This window comes from Zosterops lateralis (assembly GCF_965231275.1).
Source record: "Zosterops lateralis genome assembly, chromosome: 3".
NCBI lineage: Eukaryota > Metazoa > Chordata > Aves > Passeriformes > Zosteropidae > Zosterops > Zosterops lateralis.
This window is the reverse complement of record NC_139764.1, coordinates 113565793-113586563: the sequence shown is the minus strand read 5'-3', so window position 1 is coordinate 113586563 and position 20771 is coordinate 113565793. Positions and strand designations below refer to the sequence as shown.

The window sequence follows — 20771 nt, the reverse complement described above, 5'->3', positions numbered from 1 at the left end:
AGGGCATGGCTGGTTGTCGTCTACTGTTTATCAGTGTAACTTGTTTTTATCTCATTTTACAGTTTGCAAGTTCTGTTGAAATGTGCTATCTTGCAATTTATGGCAGATGTTATCTCCCTTGTTTGCTCTGCTGTCTTGATTGCTTTATTTGCATGTCTTGTCACAGTATTACTTCTGATTCACCTTTTTTGTTACACAGCTCGTAGGTTTCAATCCCCCTGTACTTTTTCCTGGTATGAATTTTTCACAAATGACTGTGGGTTTATTCTCCAGAAATAGGTTCCTCTTCCTACTCTATATTGTAATTGATATCTCTTCCAATCATCGTAAGGTGGGGCAGCTCTGGGCCCCTCCTGACAAGAGAGACCTGGAAAGGGTGGAGTGTGTCCAGGGAAGGGAATGGGGCTGGGCAAAGGAATGGAGCTCCAGGAAGGGCTGAGGAAGCTGGGAAAGTGGCTGAGCCTGGAGAAAAGGAGGCTTGGGGGGGATCTTGTGGCTCTGCACAAGTCCCTGACAGGAGGGGACAGCTGGGGGGGTCGGGCTCTGCTCACAGGGAACAGGAACAGGACAAGGGGAAATGGCCTCAGGCTGGGCCAGGACAGGCTCAGGTTGGACATCAGGAGGAATTTTCCCCCTGGAAAGAGTGATCAGGCCTTGGCAGGTGCTGCCCAAGGAGGTGCTGGAGTTTGCATCCCTGGAGGAGTCCAAAGCAGGCCTGGACATGACACTCAGTGCTCTGGGCTGGGGACAAGGTGGGGATCAGTCATAAAATGGACTCGATGGGTTGGGAGGGCTTTTCCAGCCTCTGTGATCCTGGGATTCTGTGCCTGTAACACTCCTGCAGCAGGAGAGGAATTCTTTGAGTGTAGTAAATGTCCCTCTGGGACAGGCTAAGCTCAGCTGGAAAGGCAGAGAACAAATCCATGCTGTGTAGGTGATGTGTGCCAGCCCTGCCTGGCAGCTGCTGGGGCTTCCCCTGTGGCCGGACAAATGCCAGGGGTGTCTGCTCCAGCACTTGTGACTTGTCAGCCTGGGGCAGGTGATGGCTGGTCCTGGCAGGCTGGAGATCTACATTTCCAGACTCCAGTGCTTGTTTTGAGGCTGTGGAGCAGGATTTGTGTGTCCACATGCCAAGGGAAAAGCAGTCCAGGCACCCTGCTCTGGTCAGGTGTTGAATGTCCTGTGCCAAAGCCCAGGACTCTGTGACTGTCAGGTGTGGGATGTCCCCTGCCAAGAAAGCTGCAGCCAGGCACTGTTCCTGCTTTGCTTCCTCAGCTGGAGACGTGTCCAAGGAAGGCCAGGTTGGATGGTGCTTGGAGCAGCCTGGGATAGTGGAAGGTGTCCCTGTCTTGGAATGGGGCAGCCACTGCTTCTCAGGGAATTCCATCCCAACCCCGCTCAACTCTCCCAGGAAACAATTCCATCCCAGTATTTCATCTATCCCTGCCCTCTATCAGCAGGAAGCATTTCCCCCTTGTCCTGTCCCTTCAGGCCCTTATCCAAAGGCCTTCTCCTGATTTTTTTACATATATGCATATCCAGCTTTCACAATTTACAATATTATTCCAAAGAATCAGGACAGTAGTAAAGGGTCAGATGTTTGCAACAGATAGGAGTTGTCAGTGAGCCAATTGAACCACATCTAGGATGGAATTTGGACCATAATTCAATTATCTGATTTCCAAAGAATAGTTCCATTTTCACACTGCTGCAGTAAAAATCGTGATTTACTGAAATGACCTTGTACCCCAATTCAGGTGAAACCGCACCCAGTTAAGAGTCAGGGCTACATAAAGAGAGGCTGTGCTGGGCTTCTCCCATCCCAGGAGCTGCGGGGCACGGAGGGAGAAGGTAGGGCCCTGGGGGTGAGCCGTGGGGCCGGGAGCAGCAGGCAGAGGGACCTTGTCGGTCTCCTGCCTCCTGTTGCCGGTGTTTGGGCAGGGCTGGGGAAATGGCAGGGCAGGAGAAGAGGGGTGTTGAGGGCAGGGGGCGGGCAGTGTGTGCTCCTCCGTGGGCTGCAGGAAGCCGCCTTTGCTGGCAGCCGCTTTGGGGCAGCTCGGGGGAGCCGTGTGCGCTGCGGGGCTGAGCTGGGAGGGGGGCCGGGCTCAGAGGTGGGGCCGGATGGCTGCGCTCCCCTGAAGGCAGGAGCCCTGGAACTGATGCTGGGGGTTCCTGGCCCCCGAGCCGCTCCTTGGGGAGCAGGGCAGCTCCGTGGTGATGAGGGGTAGGCACGGCACATCCTGCTCTGTCCCCAAGCCCAGGAGCTCAGTTCTTCCTCTTCCTCCCCATGCAGGGAGGGTGGGATTCTCCTCTCTTGCAGTCTCATTGTTAGTACCCAGAGTGCTCTGGTGCCGGGGACAGTCCCACAAATGCAGCAGTGTTCCCAGAGCCCCTTTCCCTGGGGCAGGGATGGGGAAAACACTCTTGGGGGGCTGTTCCCATGAAATGGGGTGCAGGCATTGCCATGGCAGGTTCTGCTGCCAGCCTTGCTGCTTCCCTCATTTGCTTCCAAGGAGGAGCTCAATTCTGAGTTATGCCCTGAATGTGCTTAGTGCCTCTCTGTGGGCACTGACACAGTCACATGGGGCTTTTTCCCTATTCCTGCAGCAATGGGAAGCTGTGCAGGGACTGCCAAGGGTGCCTGGGGGCAGGTTCAGGTTGTGGCTGGGCTGGAGTTAATGTTGTGCAGGGAACCCTCTGGCTCCTGACACTGAACCAGCCCTGGCAGTGCTCTGGTGGGAGAGAATTCGGGAGTTGACTCGTCATGGACCAGTGGCTGAAGTGGACAAACTCCAGCAGTGACCCTGAGCCAGCAGTTCCCTTGCTGTGCAGCTTGTCCTGCACTGAGGCTCTGCTGCCCTGGTAGCTTCTGGACATGTGCCCAAAGTTGGTGTCTGAAGTCCCTCCTGTGCTCTGGCAGCATGCCCAGCTTTCCTCTGCTGCTGAACTGCCCCTATCTCGAGCCAGTGTCTTTTCCTGCTTCTGATTTCCCCAGTGGAGAAGAAGGGTTGGCCTCCAGTGCTCCCTGGAATGAATCCTCCATGCTCATGGGTTGCCTTCTCCTGACTGTCTGCTCTTCTCCTTTAGGATTTTGGGCCTTTCCTTCCTGGTGCTCTTCCTCCTGAGTTCTTCAGGTGGTTCCCATCTTCTCCTCCACACCCTGCCGTGTGTCCCAGGCCTGCCACTGCTGCTGTGCTGTGTCCCCTGAGCTGGGCCCTCGGCTGCCGGTGTCTGCTGAGAAGCCAAGGCTGGGAGCAAGGGGAGCATCTGCTGTGAGGTGAGTGAGGGGAATCAGAGCCCACAGCCCTTGCACAGATTGCCCAAATCTTCAGGGATTCCTGAGGGAAAGCTGCTCCTGAAGGTTCTGGAAGGGTGCAGGAGCCCTTGGATCTCTACCTGTCTCCAAGCCCCTTGGGTTGGTATCTGTGCTGGTAAGTGTTGTGGCCTTGGTGGGATGGAAGCTGAATGCTCAGAAGGATTTTTTGCAAGGAATAAATCTCTGCAGTGTACAAGTGCACTGAGATTGGACAATTTTCAGGGTTGTGTGACAGTGTCAAAAACCCCAAAGGCTTAACGGCATGTGTCCAGTGAAAGTGCCATGTCCATTGAGTGAGAACCATGGAATGATGGAATGGCCTGAATTAAGGGGGATACAGAAAGGTCCTGAGAGAGGCAGGATCAAATGCTTTCCTGAATACCAAAAAGCTCAGCTTAACTGGCTGTCCTTGATCAATGCCATGGCTTAATGGGTTTGTGGAAGGAAATTTAGGATGACGAGCAGGACGAGCCTCTTGAGTCTGCAGTGGCTGTGACCCCTGACTGCCTTGTCCTTCAGGGGTTTTTCAATTTAAAGTGGCCAACACAGATGGACCAGTCCTTTTTTAAAAGACAGGTGTCTGCCAAGGAAGTGGGAACCTTCCTGGAATGGAGAATATGACCCCCTTCCTCTCCATATTATTATTGCTTTGAAATTATGGGACTTTCAGGCAAAGATACAGGAAAAGAAATAACAAGTATTTACTAGAGGGTATATGTATATATACCAGGAGAAACAAACACCAGCAGTAGCAGCAGCAAAGAAAGGCAGAAACCCAATGGCAGCCTTGTCTCACCTGTCAGGCACCGCCCCTTCGGTGCAGTTCCGAGTACAGCCAGCAGGGGCGCTGGTGGCTTCTGGCCGGGCAGGGCGGGTGCAATGATTCCCCCGCGGCTGCAGGGGGCGCTGTGGTGCGAGGTCGGCCGCCTCTGGGCCCGCAATGGCGGCTCGGGGACAGGGAGAGGAGAGTTGGCTTCCCCTGCAGAGCCCACGGGGAGCAGCCGCTCTCAGTGCCACTGCAGAGCCGGGTGGGGAATCCAAGTGTAGCAAAAACCCCAAAGCAGTGGCAGAAGCAGTGGGGACTGGGCCGGGAGTTGCTCCGTTGCACAGCATGAGAAACAAAGCTCAGTCTTTAAATCAAAGTTTAATAAGGGATAAAAGGGACAGTATCCAGTGCTGGGGTGTCTGGCAAATTGCCACAGTTAACTATAAAAATTTGATATTGAGATGTTGGTATGTCTTCATTGAAGATCAAAAGCTGGGTGATTTTAATATTAGAAGTCCTTTATTGCATGGCTAAATCAGTCTCATGAAGGCAAAGCTGTTACAGTCCATGCCAGCATGCCTGGAAGACTTCTAAGGGAGTCACTAAGTCCCAAGCAGAAACAGCAGCATCTTATCAGTAGTAGCAGCAGCAGTAGAAGGAGCAACAGCACCCGTAATCTGTGTCCCGTGAGCGTACTGGCATTCTCAAAGCAGTGCGTTTTATTCTGTTTTCAGCCAACCAGGTTCAAACACAAAATTTCTACAGTCTTGCTGGACCTATCCTGACCTAAGATTGATGTGCGAAAGCAATTGTAATTTTTACATAATTCTACGTCTATGACTCTACCTGTTCCATCTAGGAATGCTTAGCAAGGCTACATTGTTTTTCTTATGTCTAGAATTTAGTTAAGTTTGGAAAAGGTAAAATTACTTGACTTTAAACTAGGTTTTAGGTCCATTTCTTACTAACTAATTCAGTCTCTTATTTGCTTAAGGCAATTAAAATATTCTCTACCTATTTAAAACTAAACTTCCATTTCTTCCTCATGTCTATGTGGATTTATGTGTATAATTTCTCTGAAGGTTTTAATTCAGTCGTCATATTTCTGGACACTCCTGGGCCTGTGTGGATGGGGCACAGGGGGATTTGTGTCCCAGAAAAACTCTTCTTATATACTTTCTCATTGTATTGGTCAAATGCATGTTCATGACGATTGTACATATTCAGACATTCACTTAAGTTGACATTTTCTGGGAATTCTTTAGTTTAGTTTGACCCTTGACCTCATCTTCTAACAGTACGTGCCACAATGCAGATGTGGTTTTGAAAATCTTGTGTATTATTTCCTTTACTAGGCCCCCTGGTCTGTGGTTTGACAGTTATTGATAGCCGAAGGGTTTAGGTAGTTTCCTCCTTGCTTTTTCACTGTTATTTGCCTTTTTTTTTTTTTTTTTTTTAAATTATCTTATCATACAGCATTTATAGCCATTTTTACGAGCACTTTCAATCAACGCTAGCTATTTCACTACTGTCAGTTAGTTACAAAAATAAAGGCATCAGTTAATATTTCACAACTACAATTAGTTCTGCAAAAGTTAATGTCATAATACATAGTACATCTCTTCTATTTTAATATTTTACAAAAGCTTGAACTATAATATATATTTATCACACTGAGATATACAACCTACACAGGCATTAGGGTATTAACCATAAAAGGCTGATAAATTATACTATATCAAAAGCAGTTAAAAAGAGATTACAAGATGTACTATATCAAAATAATTTACAAAAGTCATTAATTGTGAATGACAATCACTACATAGTTATTTATAACAACAACTCACTGGCAATGGCTGGGTCTGAGGTGGGGCCTGGTGGGGCCGGGGCTGCTCCCAGGTCTCAGCACAGCACGCACTGGCTCTGGGCTCCCAAGCAGCAGAGGAGCAGAGAAGCAAGCTGGCAAGCCCTGGTCACAGTGCTGAGGCAAGAAAATACCAGGAGGGGACAAAAAGGAAACAACCACAGGGCAGCAGGATCTCAGGTCAGACCCACTGGGCCACATGGCCCCTGTGTTGATCACCCCTGCTGGAAGGAAGAGCAGCCCCTGGCCCCCAACCCCACACAGAATCTTGGCACACTCTTCACGCATCTGTCAGGGTCCGCAAACATATGTGGGGAACCTGATGGTTCGTTTTGGAGATCTCAAAGCGCAAAAGACACAACAGGGGACAAACCAGTTTGCTTAAACAAAAAATGCACTTTTATTTAGTGCCCACAATGCGATAGTAGGGAAAGAAAATAGAGAATAGTGAGAAAAATAGAGAAAGAGGGGAAGGGGGATTATAGCTACCACGTGGAGAGTCGGAGGTCCTCAAGACGTAGAGATGCCCATAGACGCGATCTTCTCCAGTGGGGTGATCACAAAGGGTGCACGGGATCTGCAGAGTCTTTATAGGGTGGTCAGGAAAAGGACCAAGGCGAGTGGAATGGAGCCAAAGAGGGCACAGGGCCAAGGCAGGCACCTGCGTCAAAGTTGGGTGCTCAGGAACAAGCGGCAAGCTGTACCCTTCTAGCACGGTCAGTATAGTCAGCTCAGTCCACTGTAACGAGCTACTATTGTTCTTGCATTCCGTTCTCGTGGAGATGCGTATCAGTCCTCGGCAGGCGCCCCACCTCAGCCAGGCCAGGGGCTCTCCCCAGTCTCTTCGGGGGTCTTGGTCTTCAACCATCGGAGACAGTTGTGAGGCATAACACATCCACAGACAGATTCTGACACCACCCCGTGACTCACGACTGACGACAAAGGTGTTCTTCCATCAGCAGGTTCCGTAGTCTCGTGAAGTCTTCAGGACTCATCCACATTGGCAGCATATCCCAGAAAAACAGAGACAATAGAGAGGGTGTAGGAGAGAGAGAGAGAGAGAGAGAGAGAAAGAAGGTAAAGTACAGAAAGGGAATAGAAGCAAAAAATGAAACAAAAATTTAAAAAAAATTGATTTAACAACTTTTTTCAAAATAATCAACATAAATCACCAAATAATAATATAACAATTTTTCAAAATATTAACTCAAATTACTAAATAATTAATATAATACCATCAATTAAAATCAACAGTTACAATTTTCAATCAAATACTTAATTGAAAACAATTTCTTTCACAAAATTCTTTAAATTTTTAAAATGATAATTTCTAAACAAACAAAAACAAAAAACAAAACAAAACAAAACAAAAAACACCCCTTAAATTTTAATTAACATGACTAAGACAAAGCAACATTAATCAAAACAACAAACCATTTCAAATCAAACTGCTGTTACAGGCTTAACTTTCGCTGTCTGGGTAGTGCATTTTATGTCAATAACTTTAGGAGTGTCCTTTGCAAAAGGGATGTTAACTAAAACAAGGCCAATCAAAACCAAAATCAAAAGGAGGATGTAGCTGGGACTTTATAAGAAAAGTCACATCCTGTAATTGTGGTAAAATCACAAACACAAAAATTTGAGTGATTTTTAGTATCTACTATTGCATTTTCTACAACTACAACATCTCAGACAGTCCTAAAGCATGCACACCCATTGCCTATATACACGAGCACTGTTCCAGGAGCTTCGTTAGGATGTACTTCAAAATGACAAATATTTTGCTTAGTGTCCAAACAAATGTCCTGAGCTATGATTGCATTACTTTCACAAATGAAACCTTGCTGCTCCCTAACAACACAAGATTCTAAATTGACAGTTTGCCATTTCTCACCAGTTTGATGGGCCCATTCTCTATGCTCGGAAGGATAGAGAATAGCTCCATCATGATTTATACCTAATGCAATGATAGGGAAAATCAAATGCACTGAAGCATTACCTATTGTTAACACAAAGGCTGTAACTGTGTTAGTATTGGGGTTATAGGTAAAGTTCACTAATTTCTACCAGGATTGGAATTCTCTTTGAAAATAATTTGAATTGTTCCAAATTATTTTCCAAATTTCAGTAGGAAGAATTCTTTCTTCTTTTTGCCTTATAATTAAGGCAACAACCATTTGCATCCAAAGCTGTGCCTGGATGCAGCTTAAGGGCCAAAGAAACATTGTTTTGTGTAGCACCAGGTGTATCAATTACCAATTTGCTATCATTCACATTTATCTTTTCCCAGTTTGGTAATATGTTTAATAGCAATCACTGAAGTGTCCCCAAAGCCAATAAGGACAATTATAATAATTGTTGTAATTTGGTCAAATCTCTAATTGTGGCAACCAATTTATTCATTAATATTTCTGAATCAATGCTATTTAAAATTTCTGTTTAAAATATTTATCATGGTTTATATGGCCTTCATGTCCCTCGGAGTTCTCCTGTGGAAAGTAAGCACAACAGAATCTGCCACGAGGAGGCAGGAGGTTAGAATGATGAAAATTGCCCATCCTGTATTTATTTGATGCTCTTTCCCTAGAGCATCAAAGGCTGCCCATGTATATTTATTCAGAGGGGTTTTCAGCACTAGTGGTACTTCCCCTACAGTAGGGAGGTCCACCAAAACAGACTGTCCAGGGCAATGTGCTGGATTGCTGGAATCGCTTGGTCCCCATAGTGAGGGAATTATGCTTGAAGCTGTCAGGCAAAAGGCAGAAGGATCAGTAAACCAAGGATTTGCTGGCTGTTCGGAGGAAAAGGGAGGGGTAATGGCTGAGGTAGGTTTGTCTTGGATGATATCCAAGTTTTCTGCTTCTTGTAGTGCTAGATTTTTCACAGCTCCTTTAGTTATTGAGAAGATGTTACAATAATGTTCAATCTGAGTAGACCACTGTCTTACTGAGGTCCTCTCGGCCACCCCGACAGGTGGGAGGGTCCCAGTAGTGACTGACTTAACCTTGAAGGGGCCTCTCAAAACAATTGGTTGTTGTTGTGCAATTTTCTCCACTTCTACGAGAGCTAAGCTAACCACAAACAAGCCTTTTTCCCAGGTAGTGTACCTCTTTTCAGCATCTTTAAAGCCACAGGAGTAAGAGCTGACAGATCTGATCGGGCCTTCAGGACCCCTTCGCCATATATACAATGACAATCCTGAGGTGGCAAATCTCCATTCTACCTGAAAAGGATCTGTAGGATGAATAGGGCCAAGGGCTTGGTGAGCAGTTGCTTCAAAAAGCAGCAATTTTATTTTAACCAATTTATCATAAGGCAATTTGTCCATTACTTCTCGAGGTAGTCCCCTTTTCAGCCCTAGCAACCACAACTGCTGCTAGTTAGAGATTTGTTCTCCCTTTTCTGGTTTTTCATTAGGAGAAGCAATGTGCCTGACTTCTCTGGGTTTTTCGGGTTTGTCCTCTGAGTGCTTCACTGGTCCGTATTTTCCACTGTTATGACTGCTGTTAGATTGTGTGCTAGGAGTAGCAAAAGGCGAGAAGTCAGTGGAGTCAGTGGAACCGGTTTGATCACTTGTGTGTCCAAGAAATCTTTCAAGCCTGTCTACCGGAGTGATAGGTGCTATTGTTTTTTGAAAAAGAATTACTGTTGGTTTAAGAGACTCCGGCAAACCTCGAATTAGGGGGGTCACAATCTCAGGTTTGACAGGCTGTTGCATGGGTGACTCATAGTCAGAAATCAATTTTCTTTCATGTATCATTTGCAAGCATGCAGCTTTGTGTATGTTTTCTAGGAGTTGGTCCGGGGTGCTGACTATTGCCAGAGGGTCACCCCTTTCAAGGGGGCTTAGTCCCCCTGCCCAGTAAGCTGCACGCTGTGTCAGGGACCATGGAGCACATGTATTCCCTGTTGTTAAGAAAACTCCATGTCCCCAATAGCCACTTGCTTCTTGTTCACTTAATTTAATTTGGTCACCCCCAGTAAGTGAAACTCTAAAGACATACTCCGTCTCTGATTCGCTAGAAAGTCTGGAGTATTCTTTCTTTAATTTAGCTAATTCAGTGGCTGTGTATGGTATTTCTTTGGTGGTTATGTGGGGGTCATGATCCTCTGCATTTATATACCTAAATTCTGTTTTGACAAGAGGTCTCAAGTTGGAGCAACAGAGTTCCCCAGAATTTTGCATGTGTGCTAATTCTTTCTGAGGGTATATCTGTTTAATGCTGTATGTCTCCTTTCCTCCTGTTTCCTTTGGTGAATCTACAAGTTTTGAATTTTTGCTCCGCTCTTCTGCAAGGGAAATCTCCAGCAAATAAATCCGACTTCTTTCCTGCTCTAATTGTTTTTGCAAAGCTTCTACCAAATCTTGCAGGGATTCTATTACTTCTCCCTCTCGATTTCTTTCATGTTCCAATTGTTTTTGCAGGGATTCTATTTCTGCTCTCTCTTCACTTACCCGTTTAAAATGGGTTTTTATGGCTGCCGAAAGGCAGGCCCCCAAAACTGAGCAAAGAATGGTTTTATTTCTGCCCAGTTTATACTTAGCGTCATGTTGCAAAGAATATATTCTATCTACAATGTTTTCATACTTAAACCAATTATCTTGTGCCCACTCTTCTCCGGCTGGAGAAGGTCTAGCACCATGCTTTGTTAACAAAGCAAAAAGAATATCCTTATCTTTTGTACTAGAATTTTCACTCATTTTTTTGTGAAGGGACAAAAACCACTCTCAGGGAGGTATTCTTAAAGTTACGAACAATGGCACAGATAATACTGTGTTTCCCTTCGCTTCCCTGGAATGGGAGAGGAGACCCAGCTGCTTGGGAGGCACTTCTTCACAAAAAAAACCTGTTGTCTCCTCAACTACACCAAGCAGCTCAAAACACAGAGTCCCATCTTTTGCACAGTGAGATCGTTTCTGAAATATCCTGATGACAGGGAGTGCTTATTCGCCTGGGTGTATACAGTTTGCGGGAATTTTCCCTCACCCCCCTTGCTTTCTAACAGCGCTCACCGAAGTGGCGTGCTAGGTGCGGCTGAGACGAGGGTCCTTCCCCTTCTACAAACTATATAAAACCCGCAACTCCACAGTCATCAAGATCCTGTCCGTGACGCCAATTTAAATGTCAGGGTCCGCAAACATATGCGGGGAACCTGATGGTTCGTTTTGGAGATCTCAAAGCGCAAAAGACACAACAGGGGACAAACCAGTTTGCTTAAACAAAAATTGCACTTTTATTTAGTGCCCACAATGCGATAGTAGGGAGAGAAAATAGAGAATAGTGAGAAAGATAGAGAAAGAGGGGAAGGGGGGTTATAGCTACCACGTGGAGAGTCGGAGGTCCTCAAGACGTAGAGATGCCCATAGACGCGATCTTCTCCAGTGGGGTGATCACAAAGGGTGCACGGGATCCGCAGAGTCTTTATAGGGTGGTCAGGAAGAGGACCAAGGCGAGTGGAATGGAGCCAAAGAGGGCACTGGGCCAGTGCAGGCATCTGCGTCAAAGTTGGGTGCTCAGGAACAAGCGGCAAGCTGTACCCTTCTAGCACGGTCAGTATAGTCAGCTCAGTCCACTGTAACGAGCTACTATTGTTCTTGCATTCCGTTCTCGTGGAGATGCGTATCAGTCCTCGGCAGGTGCCCCACCTCAGCCAGGCCAGGGGCTCTCCCCAGTCTCTTCGGGGGTCTTGGTCTTCAACCATCGGAGACAGTTGTGAGGCATAACACATCCTTGGACAGACTCTGACAGCCCCTCTCTGAGTGGGCTCCCAAAGTCTCCAGTGTCTCCTGATGGGCCAGCAGGATGGGCCAGGCACAGGTGTGAGCAGGGACAAGGTGGATTTTGGCCCTGCACTGGGCTGGGCCCCCTGAGTGTGGCAGGAAGCAGGTCCTGGCAAGAGGTGTGAGTGGGGCGAGGGAGGGGCTGCTCTGGCAGCTGGAGCAGGAGCACAGCTCAGAGCCCGTGTGGCCGTGCCGGGCATGGGGGGAGCGGGTCTGGGGAGTGTGGGGTGCCCATGGGGGGAGCGTGTGAGTGCTGCCTGCGGGTGCTGGGAGCAGCAGGCTGGGCCAGGCAGTGAGCAGGGCAGGCGTGGGGCTGGGCAGAGGGTGCAGGATGCAGGCAGGGCTGTTGGATGGGCACAGGGGCTATGCCAGTGCTCCAGGGAGTCTGGAATGGCCCTGGCTGTCTGCACTTGTGGATTGAGGAGTTCTGTTGGGAGGATGTGGGTGATGGTGAAGGCAGCACCTTGTCCATGGCAGGACGTTTGGCAGAGAGAGGCTCTGTGTGTCTGTCTCTGTGTCTGTGTGCGTGTCTCTGTATGTCTCTGCTATCTCTGGGATACACACTCAATTTCAGGGTTGATGCTGCAAACAGGAAGGCAACAGGAACATGCAGTATGCTGGGAAGGAGAGCCTGGCTCTTGTGCCATCCCAGGCTGGGCTCCAGCAGCTGGCTGGGAGCAATCCCCAGGGCTGCAGCTGCTGCAGAGCCTCTGCCAGGAGGCTGGGGCCTCTGCCAGCACCTTAGGGAAAGTTTCTTTTCTTCCTCCACAGTCATGGCTTTGCAGAAGGACACACAAGAGGGGGATGCAAAGGCACAGCTCCTGGCAGAGGAATTTCAGAAGGAAGGATTGGATGCTGGATACTGGCTCCCCAAGGTGACACAGATCCTGGGCATCAAGTGCAGAGAAGCTCTGCAACATCTGCAATATGAAGATTATCTCAAATTGGAGTGTGAGGTACGGCACCCCTGGGAGAAAAAGGCACTGCAGAAAGTCCTGAAAATACCAGATGAGAAAACTACCGCTGAAGACGTGCAGAAGAAACGCTTGGAGAAGACAAAGGAAAGACAAGAAGTGGCCAAACAAGCCCTGAAGGATCTGACAGAAATGCTCAACAGCCACAGCCACAGCCAGGATGCAGTGAGGGAGAAAGCAGAGACTCTGTGGCAAGCCATGGAGATTCCCAAAGAGTTCTGGCCATCACGAAAGAAACCCTTGGCAGAAATGCTGGAGGGCATCCATAAGCAGCTGGAGCAGCAGGAGTTGTCAGCAGTCAGGAGGGAGAACATCCCTGACACGGAGGTGCTGAGGCGGGCGTCGGGGGGACTGGCCCTGCAGGGCATCTACAGAAGCAGCAGACCTGAAGATGTGCTGGCAAAGCGAGAGCAGCTCCTCAGGGTTCCTGAGGGATTCCAGCTCTCCGGGCCAGAGCAAGGATCGCTGCTTGAGAGGAAGGAGTTCTCATCCTCTGCAGCAGAATCCACTTTCAAAAAGTCCATGGAGCAGCTGGGGTTCAGTATAAGCGTTTCTGCCAAAGCCTCATTCTGTGGGATTACTGTTGGAGCAGGTGTAGGTCACAGCAGCTCCTCACAGTCCCAGGACACCCACCAGTCCCACTCTGAGCAGAGCTACTTTTGCAGCACCATGTACCAGTACATCCCTCTGGCCTCCTGCTACTTCCAAAGGCATCAGCTTCTCCTCTCAGATGCGGCTCTGAAGGAGCTGCAAGACATGGAGCAGCTTTTGAGCTTCACTCAAGACAAGGCCCCCCTGCTGGATAGGTGTGAGAGGTTCTTCATCAGGTTTGGGTCCCACGTGAACCAGGGTCCCCTCCACTTTGGGGGGATATTCTGGTGGAAGGCGTGGACAGAAGGATTCCGAGCTGAGCAGAGGGAAGAGATGAAGGAACAAACATCTAAAGCACTGAACAGCTTTGTTGAGGCCAGCTGGGGTGGCGTTGGGGCCAGTGCTGGGGGCTCCCTGAATATTTCTAAATCCAGCTCAAAAGCTTCTGTCCTTGGAAGAGCCAGTGAGAGTTCCCATACAGAAATTCAGCGCTATGTGGTCAACACAGGGGGCCCACCAGACACAGCTTCTCCTCCTCAGTGGAAAACGGGGCTGGTGTCTGATAACACAACGTGGTGCGTTATCGACCGTGGCTTTGAGCTGATCCCAGTGTGGGATGTCATCATGTACAATCACAGTGGGGATTTTAAGTCTGTGGGTCAGATGAGCAGAGCCCTCAGGGATGCATACAAAGAGCTGACCAAGCAGAGCATTGGTAACACTTTTGGAGAGGAAATAGAAATTGCAGTGCAAGAGGCCAGAGATTTCATGGGAACTGTGAAGAACTGGGAGGTGAAAGTGGATGAAAAGAAGCTGCAAAGGCTGATGGAGCTAAGAGATCATCTGAATGCAAAAACCAGGAACCCCAGTGTGTGGATCAACGTGTGCCTGTCAGACAAAACCCTGCAGGACTTCCTGGTGAACACCGTGCGCCGCTGCCAGGAGTCACCTCCAGAAAACACCAGCTCTATCAAGGCAATGCTGAGAAGCCTCCTGGATCCTCATATCTACTCTGTCAAGGACTTCCCTGAGGCTTCCTTCATTATGCAGTGGATCTTCAAGACTGAGCACCCACTTCCCAGATCTCCCAAAGTCTCTGAGCTTGGCGAGCTCATCAAAACACTGCAGCAAATGAAGGAGCACATCCATGCTGTCACCTACGCACCACAAAGCTCTGCTTCTGCCGTTCATGAAGCAAAGATAGAAGCCACCCTGACCTGCAGCCTCGCCATTTATTCCTTCCTCCAGTCTCTCCAGGAACGGGCTCAGAAGGACATGGAACTGTTGGTGCTCTTGATTGCCACCAGCACAGGGTACCAGGTGGAAAGCAGCACTTTCCAGCACCTCCTTGGACACCCAGAAATTCAGTACATGGCCAAGGAAATGGGAGCGGCACGTGAGGAGTACATGAAGCTGAAGGAGCAAGATGCTGGCAGAGCTGAGGCCTTCCTTCTGCTGACGGGTCTGACTGTGACACCAGAAAGTCAAGAGCTGTCTCCTGAGCAGAAGAGGGAGCGTTTAGTTTTCATGGAAGATCACATGAAAGGCTTGTGGTCCACACGGGTAAAGAATCTCCTCCAAAAGCACAGTGAAGGTGAAGACTGGGAGAGGCTGGAAGGGGGCTTGCGTTCCTTGATGAGTGGGTGCTTGGATGACAAATGTGATGAAGAAAGGATGCAGAACATAGTCAGTGACCTGGAAGACACTTTTGCAACACCTGAGATCCCCAGTCAGTCCAAGTCCAAGCCAGACAGCAGCCAATCCAAAGCCAATGAACCCATTGCAAACCAGGAGTTCCTCCAGTTGCTCAAGCGCCTTGGACTTGAAAGTCACTATCCAAGAAAAATGGTGATGGGAGCTTTCCACACCATCTGCAAGACATCTCTGCAAGACTGCCTGCCCAGCCAGGACACAGAACTGCCATTAAACTTCTTGCAAAAACTGTTAACCATGGATTACCAGGTGAGGTACCTGACTTGCTGGGACGAGAAAAACCCACGCCTTTCAAACATGCCACAAACCAGAGAGAATGAGGATGAACCGTCAGACTCCTTCGAACATTTTCTTGATAATCTGATGGAAGCAGCCCCTGAACATGCAATCAAGGGTAGCCATGTGCACCCCATGGACCTGCAGATGGCCATTTTCCATTGTGCTGATGACTTCCTCAGACAGACCCTTGCAACCAAGCTGGCCTTCTGCCAACTGGCGCTGCCTCTGCTGGTGCCCAACCCGTGCACTTCAGACATTGAGTTCCCGCTCTACGCCCTCAGCCAAATCCAAAGGAGCTGGAAAGAGGCGGACAAGTCAGGAAAGCAGGCCGGAACAAAGAGTTACAAAAAACTCATCTTTCAGGCCCAGACACCCATCGTGTCCTTCATCCGCATTGGCAGCTCGGCCTCCTCTTCCAAGTCTCAGCTCCTGAACGCTCTGCTGAGCAGACGCAAACACGACACTTTCTTCCACCGCCACTGCAGGGGCAGCACCAGAGAGCGTTTGCTGATGGAAGGGGTGGTGGAGATCGCCTGGTACTGCCCCAGTGGGAGCCCCGATGACACCTTTGAGTGCTGCGTGGCTTTCTGTAACCTGCATGGAGACGCCAGGGATCACGGAGCACAGCTGCAGTTCCTGCAGGAGATCTCTGCTGTCAACGTGGCTCTTGTGTCCGATTCAGAGCACATGGACAGCAGGGGGAAAAAGCTTCTGCAGGGCCTGTGGAAGTCACAAAGGCCTTTGGTTTGTCTTCTCGCAGAAAAGGAGAACATTGCAGCTGGCCAGGCCAGCAAAACCGTAAGAATAGGGCTCAAGAACAGAAATGAAGCAGAACTGATGGACCAGCTGACCAAGACAATTGGGAATCTCCTTGAAGTGTCTAATCCACATTTCAGCCTGGACACCTGTGTGGACAAAGCTCGCCAGCACGGATTCATAGTGGATGCAGATCAACCTGTGTGTTTCACAGCCAAAGCAAAGGCCAAGGAGCTGGTGGACCTTTTGAAGAAAGAGAAACTGTCTGAGATCAAATCCCAGCTGCTGCCGCTTCAAGGAAAACTGTGGAACCAGTGGTGCAAAAAGGACAAAGAACTCACTCGCTTGCAGGAGAAGGGGAAGAAGAGCATTGAGCATCATCGCAGCGAAATTGAAAATGAGAAGAAATCAATAAGAAGCAAGCAACTTGAGCAAGCTTTTCCTCTCAACTCACTGATGAAATCATTCCTTGTTTTTCTCCAGACCCAGCCAGCAGATACCAAGAAATACTTCCTGCAGTGGATGAAGGTCTTTATGGATGAGCTGTCCTGCGTTCGCCTTGAAGAACTGAAGAGAGACTATCACGAGTTATGGACTGAAATCCTGGCACAAAAGAAAAGCAAGGAAAAAACCAGTGTGAATGCTCAGTTGCTGAGTCGCTTAGATGCCCTCTCTGATGAAATCAATGACTCATCCATCAGCGTGGAGAACCTCCTGAGAGAGGTAGGGCAGATTTATGAAGCTCTGCAAGTAATGCAGACAGATAATTCAAGTTTTGTCAAACTGCCAGAAATTGCAGCAGAGCTGATGGTTTTGGGATATCCCATGGAGCTGATGGATGGGGACGCTTCTTACTTGCCCTTGTGCTGGGTGGGAGCAATCTTTGACAGCTTAATTGAGAGGCTGGGGGACAAACGAGTGTTTGTGCTCTCCGTGCTGGGCATCCAGAGCAGCGGCAAGTCCACCCTGCTGAATGCCATGTTTGGTCTGCAGTTCAGCGTCAGCGCGGGGAGATGCACCCGTGGAGCCTTTATGCAGCTGATCCCAGTGGGCCAGGAGCTGCAGCAAGACTTGGGCTTTGATTTTGTGCTGGTGGTTGACACAGAGGGACTTCGTGCCATTGAGATGGCCAATAAACAGTCTATGAACCATGACAATGAGCTGGCCACCTTTGTCATTGGTGTTGGCAACTTGACTGTGATCAATATCTTTGGAGAAAATCCCTCGGAAATGCAAGATATTCTCCAGATTGCTGTGCAGGCTTTCCTGAGGATGAAGAAAGTCAATCTTTCCCCAAGCTGCATCTTTGTCCACCAAAACGTGGGAGAAATAACTGCCAAGGAGCAGAACATGGAAGGGCGAAGGCGTTTTCAGGAAAAGCTGGATGAAATGACCGTGGTAGCTGCTCAGCAGGAATTCTGTGACATCTCCTCCTTCAGCGATGTCATTGGCTTTGATGTGAACACTCATATTCACTACTTTTCTCACCTGTGGGAAGGAAACCCCCCAATGGCACCCCCCAACCCCACCTACAGCAGGAATGTGCAGCAATTAAAGACCAAAGTCTTCCAGGCTGTCCAGAAGCAGTCGCAGAGCAGCATTTTGAGGCTCTCGAGCCTGAAAGATCGGATTGGTGACCTCTGGAATGCTCTGCTGAATGAAAACTTTGTTTTCAGCTTCAAGAATTCTCTGGAGATTGCTTTATACAGGAAACTGGAAAGTGCCTTTAGTCAGTGGACCTGGAGGCTGAGGAGTCACATCTTAAACGTACAGATGAGACTGGACAACAAAATTCGGAATGGGGACTTGCAGAATGTGACCAGAGAACACCTTGAAGGGCTGGTGCAAGAGACAAGTGATGCCATTGAGAAAGAAGTGGAGAAGTATTTTGAGGAAGACAAAGACCATGAGATACTGGTGCAGTGGAAATCAAGCACAGAGCGGAATCTGAAAGAACTAAAAGAGACTCTTCTTCATGAAACAAAAAAGAAATGTGAGAATCTCATTGAGCTACAGAAGGAGCAGAGGAAACTGGATGCAAGGAAGTTGCAATATGAAGATGAGCTCCTGAAAAGGAGCAGGGAGCTGGCTGTGACTCTGAAAGGGAAGAGCCTCAGTGAGAGAGAACTGAAGGACAAGTTTACTGTTGTCTGGAACACTTGGATTGCCGAAGTCTCCCATACTGCTCCTCCTCCAGAACAGGTGAATATTGATGCAGAAATTGAAGATGTTCTTCTAGGGCACTTTAAGGAGCCAGGTTTCCATGAACGGATCAGGTCATTTCCCAAAGGCCGAGGATTTTCTTTTGACATGAAGAAACACATCACAAAGGCAAAGAGTTCAGGCTCTAACTCAAATCGTGGGCACATTTCCCAAGCTGATGTGATCAAATTTCAGCACATCACAGACAACATCATAGCACGTGTGAAGGCAAACATTGATAAGAAAGAACAGGAGAAACGCGATTACAGTCGAATTTTTATTCATGAAATACTCAATGAAGTACGAAACGGTGTGAACTCTGTACCCAGTGATGCAAAATGTACTTTTAACAGAGAATACAGCATGGATTTGTCTCTGTATTTGTGCAAAATGGCAGCAGAGAGGTTTAAATCCATGCACGAAGCATTCCAAAAGGCAAATGACCCAGTTGTGTACCTGAACAGCAAGAGAGAAGATTTCTTCCAATGTTTCCAGATTTCCTGCCAAGGAGCCACTACAATCACCACTTTTGCTGTTTTCCTTTGTGACAAGATTGAACCAGCTCTTCGCCGGGCGGTCTATGAGAAAACAGCTAAAGACATTGCTGAGGACATGCAGGGCAAATTCCCAGATTTCCAGGGCAACAGAGCCAACCTGGAAGTTTTCATCCTGAGATACCTGGCAGAAGAAGAAAATTTTGAGTCTTTCAAGCAGTACCTTAAGTTTCCAAAAAAGTTTTTTCAGGGTTACATTGAGAGACGAGTGAAGAGTCACTGTTTAGATGGAAACAGGAGGCTGGAGAAGTTTTTAGTTTCCTCCCTTGATCTTCTCTATCGAAACATCCTGTCAGCTGTTACTTTATCAACCCGAACTGTCAAAGACAGAAAAGACAGAGAAGACAAAGTCTCTATCTGGCTGGATGAGTTTTGCAGGGAACTGAGCGAGGTGATCAGCTTGCCCAGAAGTGACCTGAAGGGCATTGAGCACCAGGAGGTCACAGACATTGAGTTCCTGAGCAGTGCCATGGCAGACAATCTGGGTGCCCTGAGGGACAGGCTCAAGAAAGAATTTGCTGATGCTGACCTGAGCTCATTTTCAAGGCAGCCTCACACCATTCTGGAAAAGCATTTTTCAGGGTGCTGGGAACAGTGTCCCTTTTGTGGGGCTGTCTGCACAAACACCATGCAGGGACATGATGGAGACCATCAGGTGGTCTTCCATCGCCCACGAGCTTTGACGGGAGACACATGGTGGGTACATGGGCGTGACACACGCGACCTGGTCATTAATATTTGTTCCAGCCTTGTTTCAAGTGATCTTGCATTCAGAGGAGGTGATGGATCCCAAGGCCCATGGATCCAGTACAAGACATACCGTGATGCTGGACCTCCTTATTCCACTTGGAACATTCTTCCTGATTCATCCACTCAGGTGTACTGGAAATGGTTTGTGTCTCATTTCAGGACAAAGCTAGAAGCTTTGTACAATGGGAAATTTCAGGGCAAAGGACAAATCCCTGAGGCGTGGCAGAGAATTACCAAGAAGGAAGTACTGTCTGAGCTGGACAAGCATTAGGCCACATCCATGGGAAGGAAGAACCACAAGAGTTTTGCAGATTAGGAGAATTTTGTACCAGGCTCTCCACACAATGCAGTGACAATGATGATGTTTTCAAACCCAATGAAGACAATGGTATCCAATTGTTCGCAAATTTGATGAAATAAGGCACGTTACTGCAGCCATTGCTCAGCAACTCCTCCGCTTCATGAAAATCCAGAATCTTTTTGTCTTCTTGACATAAACACTTCCCTCTGCTTTTTCCAAGAGCCAGTCGAAACCCCCTCCTTGAGGTGATGGGCCTCGTGGCCAAGCCTGAGCCCAAGGACCAGGGCCAGGGCAAAGGCAGCACTCCAAGCATCCCTTGGATCAGCTGCTGTGAGACAAGAAGGGACAGTGCCCCAAAGGCAGTTCTTCTGAGCAAGGAGGTGTCCACGCAGGCTGCTGTTCAGGCAGGCTGGTGGCACCGGAGCCATGCTCTGGAGAAGGTGGCAGCAGCTGGCTCTGCCCCAGGGAGCTGTGGGGGCTTTTGCTGTGCAGGTGCTGCAACCCTGCTGGCAATGTGAGGGCCAAGCCCTGGTGGAGAGCTGGCTGAAGGGCTGCTCCAGCCTCATCCCCTGCAGGCTCTGCTAATACAGGAGTTGATTTGGACTGTGCTGCTCTGTGTCTCCTTTGTGTTCAGGGGAGCCACAGGTGGGGGTGTCTGGAGCTCTGTGTGCTGCAGACAGGCAGGGGACAGGGGGGTGGCACTGGGTGAATTACTAAGGTGTGAACAACAGGCCCTGCCTGAGGCCTGAACATTAGGGCCTGAGCCAAAGGTGACCTAATGATATATGTTTTAACCTAATGTTATATGTATCCTCTTATTAGGGAAAGATTATTAGCATATTTTAAATGTATCTGCTTATTAACGAAGCATCATTTGAAACATGATCTATGAATGTGCTCATTAGTGAAACATGCATTTACCT

The 20771-nt window shown here is 48.4% G+C and overlaps 1 protein-coding gene across 1 annotated transcript; it reads left to right on the top strand.

Annotated features, from left to right (window-relative positions):
* The first annotated feature begins 1761 nt into the window (after positions 1 to 1761).
* LOC310907774 (interferon-induced very large GTPase 1-like) lies at positions 1762 to 19940 on the top strand. Its single transcript, XM_083858246.1, has 2 exons — positions 1762 to 1851; positions 12500 to 19940. The coding sequence occupies exon 2, from the start codon at positions 12502 to 12504 to the stop codon at positions 19816 to 19818; it is 7317 nt and encodes a 2438-aa protein (XP_083714372.1). The 5' UTR covers positions 1762 to 1851; positions 12500 to 12501; the 3' UTR covers positions 19819 to 19940.
* Positions 19941 to 20771: the final 831 nt, after the last annotated feature.

What these genes read in the sequence shown, in the direction of transcription:
- LOC310907774 (XM_083858246.1), top strand. Translation starts at nt 12,502, where the DNA reads ATGGCTTTGCAGAAGGACACACAAGAGGGGGATGCAAAGGCACAGCTC.